This window comes from Micropterus salmoides, unplaced genomic scaffold, assembly GCF_014851395.1.
Source record: "Micropterus salmoides isolate LMB-PRFRI ecotype aquatic unplaced genomic scaffold, ASM1485139v1 Ms_hic_scaffold_23, whole genome shotgun sequence".
Lineage (NCBI taxonomy): Eukaryota > Metazoa > Chordata > Actinopteri > Centrarchiformes > Centrarchidae > Micropterus > Micropterus salmoides.
In genome coordinates, this window is record NW_024041484.1 from 8783977 (window position 1) to 8799448 (window position 15472).

The 15472-nt window shown below is 43.5% G+C and overlaps 1 protein-coding gene across 1 annotated transcript in view; it reads left to right on the top strand.

Annotated features, from left to right (window-relative positions):
* Positions 1-15472, top strand: part of sox5 (SRY-box transcription factor 5) — a 90440-nt gene that overhangs the window by 40904 nt on the left and 34064 nt on the right. The window contains 3 exon segments of the mRNA XM_038738552.1: positions 594-680; positions 6876-7048; positions 8802-8870. Of these exon segments, the coding sequence (XP_038594480.1) occupies positions 594-680; positions 6876-7048; positions 8802-8870 (329 nt within the window).

The following is a 15472-nucleotide window of genomic DNA, read 5'->3' on the forward strand; positions in this document are numbered from 1 at the left end:
AATCTCTGTGTGACATTTCTATTTCCCTCACTGTGTGTGTGTGTGTGTACATCCGTGTGAGAGTGTGACCATAGTTAGGATTGTAATTAGTGATTCTGCGGGGGTGTGCGCAGATGTGTGTGTTCGTGCAGGGGTTTGTGTGCGTAAGGGTCTGTAGAGTGTGTGTTGAAAACAAAGCGCTAGCTGATAATGTGTCCATTGTGGCGGGTGCATTAAGGCCCTCTTTGTCTCGGGGCCCACAGGGCTAATGATTCTCTAGCAGCAGGTGAGAGGGAAAAAGCCTCTCTCTTTCTCTCCCTCTCTCCTCCACTTGTCTCTCTCTTTATCTTGCGCTGCCTCTCTCGCTCTTTCCCGTTTGCTCACTTGTTTTTGTTCTTCAGATTTCCTCTCTTTCGATTATCAGCTTCTCTCTTTCCACCTTTCTCTCCCTCTCTCTCCCTCTCTCTCCTGCTGATGCGACCATTAGGCTGAGCTGCCACTGCCTTTATTACAGCAAATGGACTTTAAATGAGCTTTATTGTCATGTTGGCCAGCCAACTGAATCCCTCTCTCTCTCTTTCCTCTGCCCCCCCCTCCCCCCTCCCCCTAAACAGAGGCTCCCAGCATTGAGAGGCTGTTGTCAAAGGACTGGAAGGATAAACTTTTGGCCATGGGCTCAGGGCACATCGGAGAAATTAAAGGTATGGTACGACTAAATAATGACAAAACTAAACTTAAACTAGCTGTTTTAAATTTAATTAACCCTTTGAACTTGATTGATGTACCTCCGATGTCCATTGAGGAAAAAAACATCCATAAATCTACTTTTTAAACCTTAAAAAGGCTAACTTTAACTTCACATCTTACTGCATGATCTCTAAGTTAAGATTTGCCCATGTGGTTGTTGTCTGGTCACTGTGCAGACAAACTACTAGCAACTAAAGTAACATGACTTTTTATGGTGCAGAGTCCCCAAAGTGTAAAAAAAGTAGACTAAAAAATAAATAATAGCAGGGGTCAGGTGTAGCCCACAGACTGACTCCATGGCGACTGTTGACATGAAGCATAATGGGAAAACCAGTAGTAAAAACTCAAAACATAATAATTTAAATGTGGCTAAAAATCATAAAAATTAGCTTTGTTTTATACTATGTACATTATTTGACAATACTATGGCTCATGGTGTCCCATCAACATTGTTCTTATATCCCTAGAACACTAATTCTTTGCTGTATCTAATAATATATAATAAACAATTTTTTAAACAGCTTTTATTTCATGCATTCTGTCCAAGAATCATGTATTCAACCACTCACATGTCAGTTGATGGCATTTCCGAGCAGCCCAATGTGTCCTGAAAATAACAATAAATGGCATGCCTTAGTAAAATATATAGTAACCAGGCCATAAGCCTCTAACTAAACGGCCTGCAGGCCTAAACAGCCTAGGCTAAATTGAAATGAATTAAAGTGAACTGACACAATTCAGTTGAAGTGAACTCAAATGCACTGAGCTGCCCTGAACTGAACCAAGCTGGTTCACACTTTGTCTCGTGTTTGACCAACACGTCAAGAAGTCAATGACTTCTCTGCTAGTCCATCAGCTCTGTGTTAATCTCACTGTTAATCACCCGTTTTATCCACACCAACCCTTCTTAGTAACATCTAAGAGCGAGACAGACGGAGCAAGACAGAGGGCAGGAAGTGAAACAAAAAGGGGACAAAAGTGTGAATATGCAGGAGCAAGAATCAGAGAGAAAGTGGGGGCGGTGGGGAGGTGGAAGAGTCTGGCTATTATTCCCTATAACTCCAGGGCAAAGCCGTCGTTCTAGTCCAGTAATTGAGCTTCATTAGGAAGCAAAGCAATATGTAATCAAAGAGCCTTGCGGAGCAGCGTGGCCGTTGAGAGGGGGGCTCCATTGATCAAAACCCCTTTTCCCAGCTCCCTGCTGCGCTGACATTTCTGTGTAGGGGCGTCCCGCTTGGCGCACCACACACCAACAGCTGGGGGAGAAATATCAGGAGGGTGTGTGTGTGTGTGTCTGTCTCAGACAGTGCTTACATAACAATGTGTGTCTGTGAGTGTGAAGTTGTACTTGTGCCTATGATTGTGGCACCATACAGAAATATATGGAAAATCAAGTGTTCATATGCGTTGACAGTTTGTACGTGTGTGTGTGTGTGTACGTGTGTGTGTGTGTACACGCACGCTATTTTCATTTATCAGTGCATCCTTTGACTTTTTTTTCTTCACATCGAATTCCACTGAAGAGCCTTTTGTGGGGAACAAAGTGATTTTGAGCCACCACCTCCCACTCCATTGGCCTTATTGAGAAGCAACATTGGTAAAAGGCCCCATGTGGTTCACATAGCAAAACACACACACAAGCATGGAACTCAAAGTACAAGAATACATATCTCTACAGTATAACATCAGTTCTGCGGATAGATAGTAGAGAGTGACAGGAAAGAACTCTTAAACTCTTGACGATCAGCGGGTTTCAGCACTTCAGTAAAGCTCTATGATGTTACACTGAGGGAAATATGTAAACCCAGCATTCTTAACAGCTGCACCATTACATCAAATTAAAATATTCTGAATGTCTTTTGCATCATTTTATATAAATTTTGACTATCCAGTATCATTGGAAACGTGCGCTTGGCTGCGCAACATGAGCTTCTAAGCATGTACCCCATCAGTGTATCTGTCTGGATTTAAGAGGGTAAAGGTAGCAATCAAACTCACACCACAGTCTGCTGTAACTAAGAGGGTAAATAGGGGTGGTGACGGCGTAGTGGATAAGACGTGTGCCTCTGGTGTGAGAGACCCGGGTGTTCAATTCCCCATCCACCAATGTGTCTCTGAGCAAGACACTTAATCTCTAGTTGCTCCAGAGGAGTGCGACCTCTGACTATCCGAGCAGCTCTTCGGGTAGATTTGGACGGTAAATTGCCTTGCTCAATGGCACAGTAGCAGTAGGTGTCAAGGAGAGAATGAATGTATTTGTGTATGAAACTAATAATTGGCACTGGCACTGTAAACGTATGCAACACATTCTACTGTAAGTGAAAGTGATTTAAACAAGGTGATGCTTGAGTGCATAGCCTGAATCCCCTCTAGTCACCTTTTATTCTCACCTCCTCCCAATTACGGTTTACATTAAAACTTATGACTTATTTTTAAATAAATAGATTATACCACTACAGAACTTCATCATACCTGCAAACAACTTCAAATTACCTCAATTTCTGACTAAATCCCTCTGATTAACTGAGACATTTGGTATATATATTTACAGTTGTGAGACAAAAATACATTTTGGGGCAACAACAAAACTCCTTTTAAAGTTATAACTAACCCTAAGAAGGTTGTGGAGAATCAATGTGAGAAGCAATAAAGAGCTTCAGTAAAATATTGTCTGTAGGCTGCAAATCATGTGGCCAATCCAGTCAAACAAATCAAGTACACTTGAGTTAGTGGGAAAATCAGGTTACTGCAAACAGCATAGTGAGTGCTTTAATCAAACCTTAATTGTATTACCTTAATATTAACTAAATTTGATTATTTACACTAATTGTCTTGTCATGTTCATGTGAATATACTTCTTAATATACTTCCAGAATTTTCTGTCTACCTCCTTCCTCTTCTTCTCTCTTAACTCTTCATTCCTTTACTCTCTTCTCTCCTCCACCATCACGTCTATGTCTTATCTCTTTCCTCCTTCCTGCTCCTATTCCTCTCCCTCCGTCCCTCCCTCCCTTCCTCCACAGCTGTCTCATCCCCCGCTCCTCGAACCTTACCAGGGGGAGTTATCAATGCGGCCAGGGTCATTAATTAGCAATGTGAACACGGTGACAAGTATTACATTGTTACAAATTGCTTAATTACGGCATGCACTAGTGTGTGTGAGCAAAAAGGAAGAGGTGGTGTTGGTTCGGCGGGTTTGTAGGTAAGCAGAGGCCGCAGCAATCTGCCTAAGGAGGAATGTGTGTGAACCGATGGAGGAAACCAGTTATCGATCCACCTGCCCGCCTCGCAGCAGCTGAGGAAACAAGCCAACGCGAACTGATTTATGGGGTGACCCCAGAAATTCTGAAAGTCTGAATTGGAGGGAAAGAGAAGGGAGAGACAGGGCAGCCTGTGTCCTCTTAGGAGAGTTTCTAAATCTCGTCTCAGTTAAGAAGCGTGTTGTTATCTTGGATTCTGCTTCTTCTGCAAATACTCTGCTGTTTACTGATGAAAGAGCCACAGCTGAGAGGGGGATTGAGAACAGCTTGTAGAAAAAGAATAGGCCGGTTGTCTTCGTTTTCACACACCTAAATATCCAGGCTGCTGGTTAAAGGAATGTCTTTCCACCTCAACGTGCACACTGTTTTGCACAGAAGTGCCCAATTTTACTGTGTTTGCGTTTGTGCATGTGCATGAATGTGTGTGTAAAGGGGGGTTAACCCTAACAAGAACCCCCAAGAAAGACTCCTTTGATCCATCGTTTCACCTTTGCAACCCCCCTTATCCTTTTTTTCTCCCCCTTGCCCCCTTCTCCCCCACCCCTTCACCCCCTCATATGAACAGGCTAACGTTTTTAACACAAGGCTCTTTCTTGTCTTGGTCAGCTTTGGCTATACACACATACACACACACTTCTGTCTCTACAAAGGTGGGTCTGTGAGTTAGGACAGCGGCGTGTTTATTTTTCCAGTGGCCAGTGCTCCCGACAGTTGCCTTTATTGTTCATTGTTGGCGATTGGATGGAGTGCGGGGGGAAGTGAGGAAGGCGGGGGAAGGGGGGTGTCGGTGGGCATTGGAGGCGGGTGGGAGGGGGTTGGCGTGAGGCAGCGGCTACCAACTGGGAGGACAAATGGATGGCTCTGACCTTCCCAAGCAGTCAAAGGGCAGGTCATCAGCCGTGGCTCCTCGCCTTTACTCCCTCCGTCCTTTCCTCTGATTCCCCCTTTCATCCCCCATTGTGTTTCTCTTTCTTTTCCCTCTCTTTCACCCTCTTTCTCTCTACCTCATCTGGTTTGACTGGCGCAGGAATGTGGCCCTGTTAAAGGTAGCAGCTGAAGAACAATGGGGGATTGTGCTATTCTACACACACCTACACACACACACACACACACACACACACACACACACAAAGGCATGCCGGGAAACATTGGTACATATGACCAGACATGGGCGCACACTGATTGTTCCTCTGTGTGCCTCTCTCTAACTACATCCTGTTGAATGATTTAGGTCTTGTGTGTCTGTGTGTGTGCGTGTGTAATGGAGCTGGTATGTCAGGATCTGAGAGGTCAAAGGTCAGGCCATGCTAAATGTGAGCAGGAGCTTGGCTGACTGCAGGGTAAACACAGGCCAGACACACTCTCTTTCTTTCTTTCTTTTTTCCTCTCTCTTTCTCACACACACACACACACACACACACACACACACACACGCATATTCACAAAATACAGCTTGAATAGCTACAGACCAATCTCCAAATGTACCCATAATTCAGCGCCAATCAAATCAATTTAGATTTTGCTTCAGGTTTTTGTAAGAAATGTAAATTTTCAACCCTGGCTGCAGATTTATTGTGTTTGTTAAACATATGAATCTGGCTCAGATCTTACATTTGTTTTGCCGCCACATTTTGCCTGTGTACAAATGTTTCCTCAGCCAGATTTATTTTCTTTATTTCAATAAGGCAATAAAGGCAGTGATGGATGTGGTTTGAGTAATCACTGCTGGCCTTCTGTGTGCCCAGGAAAATAAGTCAACATCTGGTTTTACAACTCTGCAGCACACATACGCACTTTACCAAACGCACCTTCCGCTGACATGCCCCCTCCTACCGTCCAAAGCCCCTAACCGGTCATATATTAGGTTGACCAACAAGCCATGGATAGCTTTACACTACTTTGTTGTTCCTTCCTCCTCCATTCCTCTCCTTCATGGCTCTGACCTCTAACCTTACCCTCACAATCCTTTCTGGCCTCCGGATAGCCATGAAAATCTCACAAAGACGGAAAACACAACATCAGATTTTGCATAATTTCCAATCCTGTCTTTTTTGGCTCTTGTTGAATTCGTATCTTTTCTAATGAAGCCATTGTTGTAGTTTAGGCAACCCTTTAAGCACTTATAAGCAGTATATAGGCATGTAATAAATGGTTCATAACACAATATAATGTAGTTGTAAGCAGTTATTTATTTTTTATTTATTATGTCAGGGACAATGTACAAAATACATTAATCTTAATTAATTAATTAATTAAGATATTTTGTACCAGAGTTAGCAAACGCTAATTTCCATCTGCAGTCACTGGGCAGGTGCAAACAATATTGAAACATTACATTACAAATTACTGTCAATAGCACTAGCAAATACATATAATAGTAATCCAACAACAATCATTTAGAACCAATCAGATGTTTAAATAAAGAAGCTAATCAAAAGACCATCACAGCCTAAAATATATACAGCATATTCAAAAACACTTACTTCAATATTACATTTGTAGGCTTTAAGTGTGCTGATGCTGACACAGCTGGTTATTGAGGATGTATTTCTTTAAGTTTCGAGAGAAATTATTCAGATCTACACACAACTTTAGACTATCAGGGAGTTGATTCCATTGTTAATGGTTTTAAATGAAAAAGCTGTCTGTGCAAAGGCAGAGGATCTTTTCGGGATAGCACAATTTCTGTGTGCAGTGGAACGGGTTATTCGGTTCGTTTGTTCACAATAAAGATTTATGAATTTTTTAATTGAAGGTGGAGCAATTGTATTAATGTATTTGTTAATTTATTATGATGAAAGAATCTTCATAGCGTCTTGGACTTTTCCTCAAAGTGCTACCATCTGACCTTTGACCCCTCCTCTTCCCCCATCCTTTCTTGCCTTGTAGGTACCCCAGACAGCCTGGCGGAGAAAGAGCGCCAGCTCATGGGCATGATTGGCCAGTTGAGCAGCCTGAGGGAGCAGCTCCTGGCGGCCCACGAAGAGCAGAAGAAGCTGGCCGCCTCGCAGATGGAGAAACAGAGGCAGCAGATGGAGCTGGCCAAGCAGCAGCAGGACCAGGTACAGGAGCATGCTGCATGTGAAGGCCTGCATTTGGAAATGAAGTGTAGTGAATGCCTCTGCTGTAAAACAATCCTTCCTAACAAGCCATTTAGTCTGGCTCTACTTCAGAAAATACAATAAAAAAATTAGAGTATTTGTTATGCCACTTATGTCCAATCAGTTCAGTACTTTTCAGGAATTTTGCCCCTTTTGCAAATGGGTTGATTCTTTGGGTAATCCACTATATTTTAAAACATAGGTTGAGTTATCTTTATGATGTATCTTCCCCCACAATAATGCCTCAAACAATCCTGCAAATATATTGTGCCTAGTCAGTAAACAGTAAAAAAGGCACATGATTATATACTGATTTGGAGTCACAAGTCATATGCGCGCACACACACACACACCACACTGGTATGTGCAGACACACAATACACATATACACTTGAGCTGAGAACATTTTAACAGAAGGTGGGTTTAAAGGTGTAGTTGAAAAGCAACAAATCACACAGGACTTTTCTTGCCTCTTCACACACACACTCTCACTCTCTCTCTCTCTCTCTCTCTCTCTCTGTCTCACACACACACATCTCATATCATATAGTGTTCACACAGCCAGAGACATGCGCCTTTGGCAGCTTGAACACAGGGACATTGCACAGGAATGAGCTGAGGGTATGTAGTGTTGGAGCGGATGTAGCGGAGACATACCCTCACACGTAGAAACACACACACACACACCAAGCTCCAGGCGAGACTCTGCCAGGTATTTGCATAGACAAGGGTTTCCCTCTTTCTTGTATTTTTTAGCTTCTGGAAATCTCCAGTTTACAAAGAGAACAACATATATTCACACACACGTGGAGAAACACAGCTGTAAGGACAAATCACCTGTGACAAACACGATGCCTTACAATGCCCTTGGCTGCAGCCCTCACCAGCACGCCTGCCCACGAATTGTACTGTGTGAATACTGTATTCTTGTGTGTCCACTCCACTCTATGAGCCACCAGAGATCTGTGCAAAAGTTAATTACATCTTAGGCTTAATGTTGTTGCGTTCATGCAGAACGAGCAAGAATGAATGCAAAACTGAGTAAAATGGCATTACATTTACAATAAATATTTAAGTGAGAAAATGTCTCCTAATTGAGTATAGAAAATAGTTAATGGCCTTGGAAGTAGAAAAAATGATTTAATGTATTTGATTAAAATTACGTATTAATACTGGCATTATTTAGTCGGTACACTTGATTAATGTACATCAAGTGCAACAAAACAAAAACCTGCCATTTATTACAGTATATTCCTTCATATGTCAGATTTTTAAGCTAGAAAAAAATGACTTCAGCTTGCCTATCGTGTATTTTTGTGTTCATCCAAACAGTGTTGAAATTATTTCATAAACCCAAATGTCACAGAATTGCCTCCACTCTCAGATGAGCATTTACTCGGTCACTCAAAGAAGAACTCAGACTTCACTCTGCCTCCTTCCCTGTAAACTGAGAATTCTCTGCATACAGTACGTTCAGTTAAGTTTCTGTTTATATCAGTAAGTGTGTCGGTGTGACTCTGCTGGCCATTGAGTCCAGATGAGATGAGCTTTTTAATATTTCATACCAGGGCATCGACCCTCTGTCGTGCAACTGGGGCTTCGGAGACCTGCAGATGTGTCGCGTCTCCCACATGCCCTGCACACAAACCAAAACACACCCACACACACACACTGCATATACATTCTAATAATACGTTGTGTGCTCTGTCCTCAGATTGCCCGGCAACAGCAGCAGCTTCTGCAGCAGCAACACAAAATCAACCTCCTGCAGCAACAAATCCAGGTGAGGCCGGTTTGTGTGTGTGTTTGTGTGTCCAACCATGTGTGTAGTCAGGTCTATGTATCTTTCCAAGGGTAGGTGTTTGCGTGAATGTGTCTTGATGTGTGACTGCATGGCCCACAAAGGCAATTTTGTGATTGTGATTGTTGCAGGATTTCTTTGCACAGTCCATCAGCATTTGAGGCCTGAATCAGCGTTGACTTATAAAAGCCCCTGCTCCTCTAACACACAAACACACACACACACACACACACACAACCTGTGTAATCACTTAAAAGTGGCCGGTCTGCTTGGAAAAATCAGAAGTAGGGTGCTGGCTTGTACAGTATGTACGTTTTGAGTTATGATTATATAAATCAAAGTTTGCACGTCAAACTGTCAGTGAAGTACATTCTTTTCATGTGTATTCCAGTGTGTCTCTGAGTGATTGTGAAGGTGTTTTCACAGACAGAGCAATAGATTTGCTCATGCAAGCAACAGCAATGTTGTACAAATCCAGACCAGGCAACTACCTCAGTTGACTTCTTATTTGGAGCAAGATGTTAAACAAATCTAATCATGTAGACGTAAGTGAATAATCTTATATGGACAAAAACATCTGCAAAGTAAGACAACTTAAAAGTCCCTTTGAATGTGAGTCTGTGTCTTTAGCTCTAGAGAAAATGGGTGGGTATATATGTAACACTTAAAAATGGAAGTATTGTCCTTTTGGGTGCTACACTGGAGCCTCTATGTTGTTCCAGGTGGCTTGGAAGGAATAGCCCAGGCCTTTGTAAAAGCAGATGACACTGAATATTGAGCTGAGAAAGCCGGGCTTTGTATCATAAAGAGACACCCTGTCCAAGAGGGAACACACACACACACACATTCCCTTTCCCCCGAGAGGTTAGCCATACACAGTTGTGTGATAAGAGACCTTGTGATAGCATGTGTGTGGGACGTGTGTCTATGTGTGTCCACGGTTTTGTGCAAAGCAGCTGTGTTTATTTGCTTTGTGTGAGTTAAATTCTGAATTGTTCGCGTTTGACAAAAAAAAGAGTGCACGTTTGTTTCTGAGGATTTTTCTCTGTGCATTCTCGAGCTTCCATTTCTTCATCTCTGCATATGTGTGTGTGTGTGTGTGTGTGTTTGCCGCAGCTGTGTGTGTTAAGCTATAAACACGTCCGCTCATGATTCACTCCCTCACGACCCCGCCGAGACAAAGCTCTCTTTTCCCATGACTTTGCAACCTTTTCCCAAACAAGCATCTCTCCATTGAACGGGCCCAACAATAGTTTCTCACAAGCAGGGGCAGCTGTAGGCAGCCTCGTTAAGAGAGGGACACAATCAACAGGGGCTCATCATGGGAGCGCAAAAACACTCACACATCCACATATATCACACACATCAAAGTACGCACAAACATGGACAAACATACAAAAATATACGCCTTTACTCGCGCACTCGCCTGATGATCAAACACACACTCATCATCAAAGACTTGGTTGAGAAATACGCTGCTTAATCATTCATGAAGAGATTGTCTGCGCAATCCCACAATACAATAGTCTGCCAGAGAGAGGGCACCAGGTTCAGTGTGTTGGGGTTTGTGTGTGTGTTTTGTGTCTGTATGATAAGCCCCTTGTGATTGCATTTCCCCCTAACGAGGCTGAGTTCAGCTGTCCATTCGTTTGTGTGTGTGTGTGTGTGTGTGCGTCCTTGGCTTTGTTAGGCCCAAACCCCCAAAGGCCCGTGAAGAATGCTTTCAACCGTCCACTTGGAAGAGGTGATGAAATGAAACGAATAATCAAGCTCATGAAAAAGAGAGGAGAGTGACACACATCTTTCATGAAAGGAGGACAAATTATTTATTGTCCTCGCGTCCGGTTTCCTATTTTTTTTTTTTCTTACCCTGAACCCCAAATCAAGCTAGCAATATGCATGTTAGCATCCACTATTTAGGCCAACGGCACTCACCGAATGTGGCACGAGCTGACAAACAAGTGAGTTTATTTACAGAGGCAGACAGCACCCGGCTAATGACATACAGTATGAGCAGGACACATATGCACACACAATTCATTAGTGTTCAGAAGTCAGTGATTGGCTGCTTTCTCACTGTAATTGATTCTACCTGGAATTATCCATCCAATTATGATTCATTTATGATCCAGACCCCCAACACACACTCACATTGTTTTACTTTTTGAGGGAGCACTGCTACATCGATCTGTTCTTTAGTCCAAGTCCTGAACTTAACTTAATTTGACCTGACAACCTCTAATCCTAATGTCCTGACCTGAAATTATCCTTAACCTTAACCCAACTAACTAAATCCATATTATAATCATTTAATCTGAACCTAAACATCCTCACCTGAAAGTCATCTCTCAGAGTAAATAAAGCACCACGAAAAATGATCCTTACTTTGTGCTCAATCTGAGGGTATAACACAACTTGCTCTCTACAGAATTAAAAAAGAAGAACATGTGTGCACAAAAAGACATGCAGACACACACACACATGTACTCCTACCCCCTGCTAGGGGCCTTCTTGTTAGGCTCAAAGGGTTGAGCACTTTTCCTCACTCTTGCCTTTGCTTTCCCTCTCGTCTTCTCTTATTCTAATTAAACAACTTGTCTCAGAGGCTCCCCCCGGTGTTGCCGGGGACGACTCTTGCTGCCGTGCAGGGATGCGCACCGGGGATGAAAGGAGCTCACCTGCCGAGCGGCTCTGGGCTTACCTTGAGAACACGGACACACACACACACACACTCACAATGTATATTGAAATAGAGGGATGAGGGGACACGAGTGTGTCCTGCCTAATGAATCAAAACTCACTCAACCAAAAAACACACAACACACAAGTGTGTGTCAACCTCTCTACCTCTGCTGGTTGTCTTTCATCTCATTAAGCACCGCCAATGCTATAGATGCAAGGCAGCAAAGAAAACTGAAGAAGAAAGAAGTGAGAAAGAATCAGAAAATGACTAAAGCCACCTGATGCTGTGACTAGTTTAATAGATGCTAGACGCAGCGGCGACAGCAGCTAACAAGCTCTCTATTAAAGTTAACCTACATTGGTAACTCAATCACACAGACACACACATACACACTCCTCCAAGTGTAATACTTGATGCTATCACAAGCACAGCCTCTGTCTGTGTTTTTTTTTATTCTGTGGAGAAAAAGAGAAAAACAAAAGCAAAAAGACTACAAAAGATGCTTTTCATTCATTTTCACACACATACAGTAGGGCGCATACATGCACACACACAACACACCAGCACCTCTGTACTCTGTGCATAGGAGCGGCTAACCCAATTGCCTGTGTAATTGTTTAATCACTCCCATTACACTGCAACCAGTGTAATTTGTGTTTTCCTTACTGCACTGTATGTGTCAATGTGTGCTCACACACACACACACACACACACACACACACACACACACTGGACTGGACCACAACCAACCAGCCTTTTCCACCTCCCACCAGACCCACCCTCTCTCCCATGTGTTCTCTCTAATGTACTCCCACACAGACATACCTGTGTGTGTGTGTGTGTGTGTGTGTGTGTGTGTGTGTGTGTGTGTCAGCCATTGCAGTGCCATTGCGACATGAACCATGCCCCTACATTGACAGTCGACTGGCTTCTAATAGCCGCTGTCCATAGAAAGTTAATGGACTAATATTAAAAGCCAGCTACCTCTCTCTCTCTCTCTCTCTCTCTCCCTCCAAATTAATTATTGGTTCCATCGCTCACACGTCCCTTCTTTAGCAATAGGTCATCGAGGTCGTGCATTAATTGCAGGAGCATATGGTCGCCAACAGATTTTAGCTGTGGGACTCGCACTTTAGCGGGGGCTATTTTTTTCGCGCGCTCAGATGCGAGCCATATTGTGCGGCGCTGGCAGCTATTGTTCAGCGCATTAACTTCATAGAGCTAATTACTCCCCAATAATAACTTTACCTTGGAGTTTTTAGCGCGCCGCGTGCCAACCAACCTGTTTCGCACCCCATATGTTAATTAGCGGCCACATCTTCATTATGCCGCAGCGGCGCTTTAAGTTCAAGCTGTGCCGCCTGGCGCGCGGTGAACGCAGCCTCTACTCGCTGCCAATTATCCAGCTCTTGCTCCCCTCTCCGTCTCTCCTTCTCTCAGTCTTTCTCCCTCTCTTGTTCATTTACTTCCCGAGACGTTCTCTCGCCAGGAGGAATTGTCGACTTCTCTCTTCCTTTCTGCCCTCTTTGCCCCTGTGAAAGTTCTCAAGAAAAAGTTTCACACGTTTTCTTTATATACGTGAGTCTTTTTCCGAGTTCCGAGTATTTTTCTTTGTTTTGCATTCCGTTATCACTGATTAGAGGATTTTTTTTCAGATGAGTTCCAGTTTTGTTTGTTTCAGGTTTCTTTTTCTTTTTTTTTTGACAAGGAGGGGTTTGCAGATAAAAAGCGGAGCCCCATATTCTCCATGTCGGCAGCCTACAGTAGCAGCAGTGTGATGTTTTGTCTGTGTGTGTTGTAGGTTTTCATGTTCGCTTTGGGCCTGATGTGAAAGAGAAGCTGGGGAGTGCGTTATTCCCCAAAGCGCCTGCTGTTTCAGATGTGCCTTTTCCTTTATGTGGGATCTGGAGATTGTCTGATAGATCTGGCCTCGCTCTCACTTTCCCTCTCTGTTTCTCTCACCCTCACTTTCTCTCGCAGGCTTTTCTTTCCCTCTGTCAATGCATCTCTTTGTCTCTGATTCTTATTCTCTGATTTGGGAGAGCTCCCACCCCCCGCCCCCCTTCTCATTTCTTCTTCTTGGTTTCAAAGTTTACACTATGATCACGAGGCTAACACACATAGCTCATAATCCACTTTAAGGTATTGCATTATTGTATATCCAATATTAGAAGAAGAATATCAGATTAAGTCATTTTGCAGATGGTGAAGGAACTTAAATGGGAAGGAATGCACAGGGGGACCCTGATGAGGGAGACTGATCCACTCCAATATCATATGATCAGCTTGTGGACAATCCCCCTGTCCCCCTCACCCCTCCACACACATAGCCTGTGTTTCTCCCTGTTACACTCAGTTTCCTCTGACCCATGTTTTCTGCCTCATATGTGTGTGTGTTTGTGTGTTTGTTACCCTTTGGAGGTCATCGTATGTGTGTGCCAGTGACCATGCTAGGCTAATGCTGCTGCTCATCAGCTCAACAGCTGTTACACACATATCCAACTCAACGATTACACCAGCAACATATGGGAGGGAATGGCGCTCCATTAACCATTCTCTCTTTTATTTTCTCTCTGTATGTTTCAGGGTCTTTCTTTTGCCATTTTGTTCTTTTTTTTGTTCCTTGATCTTCTTATCCCATTGTGGAGACTTACATGTATTGTGCAACAGTCCCTAGGCTGCTTAATGTTTGCCTATTGTATGCAGGCTTTTTATTATGATAAAGAGGCAGATATATATAAGAGGAGAAGAATCGGAAATTCTATGATATTTAAAATCTGAATGAAAGAAAGCAAAGCCATGCACACACACACAGACGTCATCCAGTAAATGTGCCAATGTGTTTATGTACAGTATATATGTATTACAGCTGCCACGGACTTATCTCCTCTCTCCTCCTCCCTACGGTACATTACAGTATTGCTAGCCAGCTCCACTCCAGCATATGTCCAATTAGGCCTGAAAGGCAAAGCGGAACTGTTCTGTCTGTGATTCGTCCCCGCGGGGGTCCTGTCCGAGCGTTGCGCTGGAACGCCTCTCCCTTCTGATCGCGGAGGCACGGTGGTTTATGGTTTACCAAAATGGTGGAGTAATTATTGTTTTTGGTGTAAGGGGGAAACAGGAGCCGCTTGAAGAGAGCGCTATTCCCCTGCGCCATGATAGTTTGATTACAGTGCTGCTGGCTGCCGCATGCCGACACACAGGAGGAGGAGTAGGAGGAAGAGACACACTCACACACAGAAACACACGCTCATAGGTATTTACAGTACACAGGCATGCATACGCCCAGGGAAACTTGAGTATACACACACAGGCAGGGAAAGCTGGGAGCACTGTTAGCACTGAGAGACAGCCACTCTCTCTCTTTCTCTGTTTACCTGTCGCAAGCATTAACCACTTCAAGTGTCCGGCGCCTAGACATTGCCTGATTGTACCGTGACACCACATCCTTATGATTGTGCAGCCATTTCCAGCCATTCCACATCAATTTTCTACATCAAACAGCTTTTACCTACCCATTATCTTATTCAGCCATTACCTAGCTGCCATCCTGGGAAAATAAGGGAAAAGGGAGAAGGAGGAGAGAGGGTGTTAAAAGGTGCGTTGTAAAGAGAGAACAAAGTGCTTTGCAACCAGGAGAACAGGTCAAAGGCCTGAAGACCCTATTGGGGATTTGATTTTAAGGGGCGCTCCACCAGTTTTATACATGACATTTAGTTTAATTGTCATGAGGAGTATTAGTCATCCTAAAACAGTTGTATAATGTCTTCTGTGGCTCTGGAGGAGGAGGACTGGGAAAATAACCCCAATGATGTCATCAGGGTTATCTCAGTTTCATGTATAAAAAAATCTTGTAGTACACCTTTGGACACCAATTGCCTTCCAAAGCCATCCTTCAATT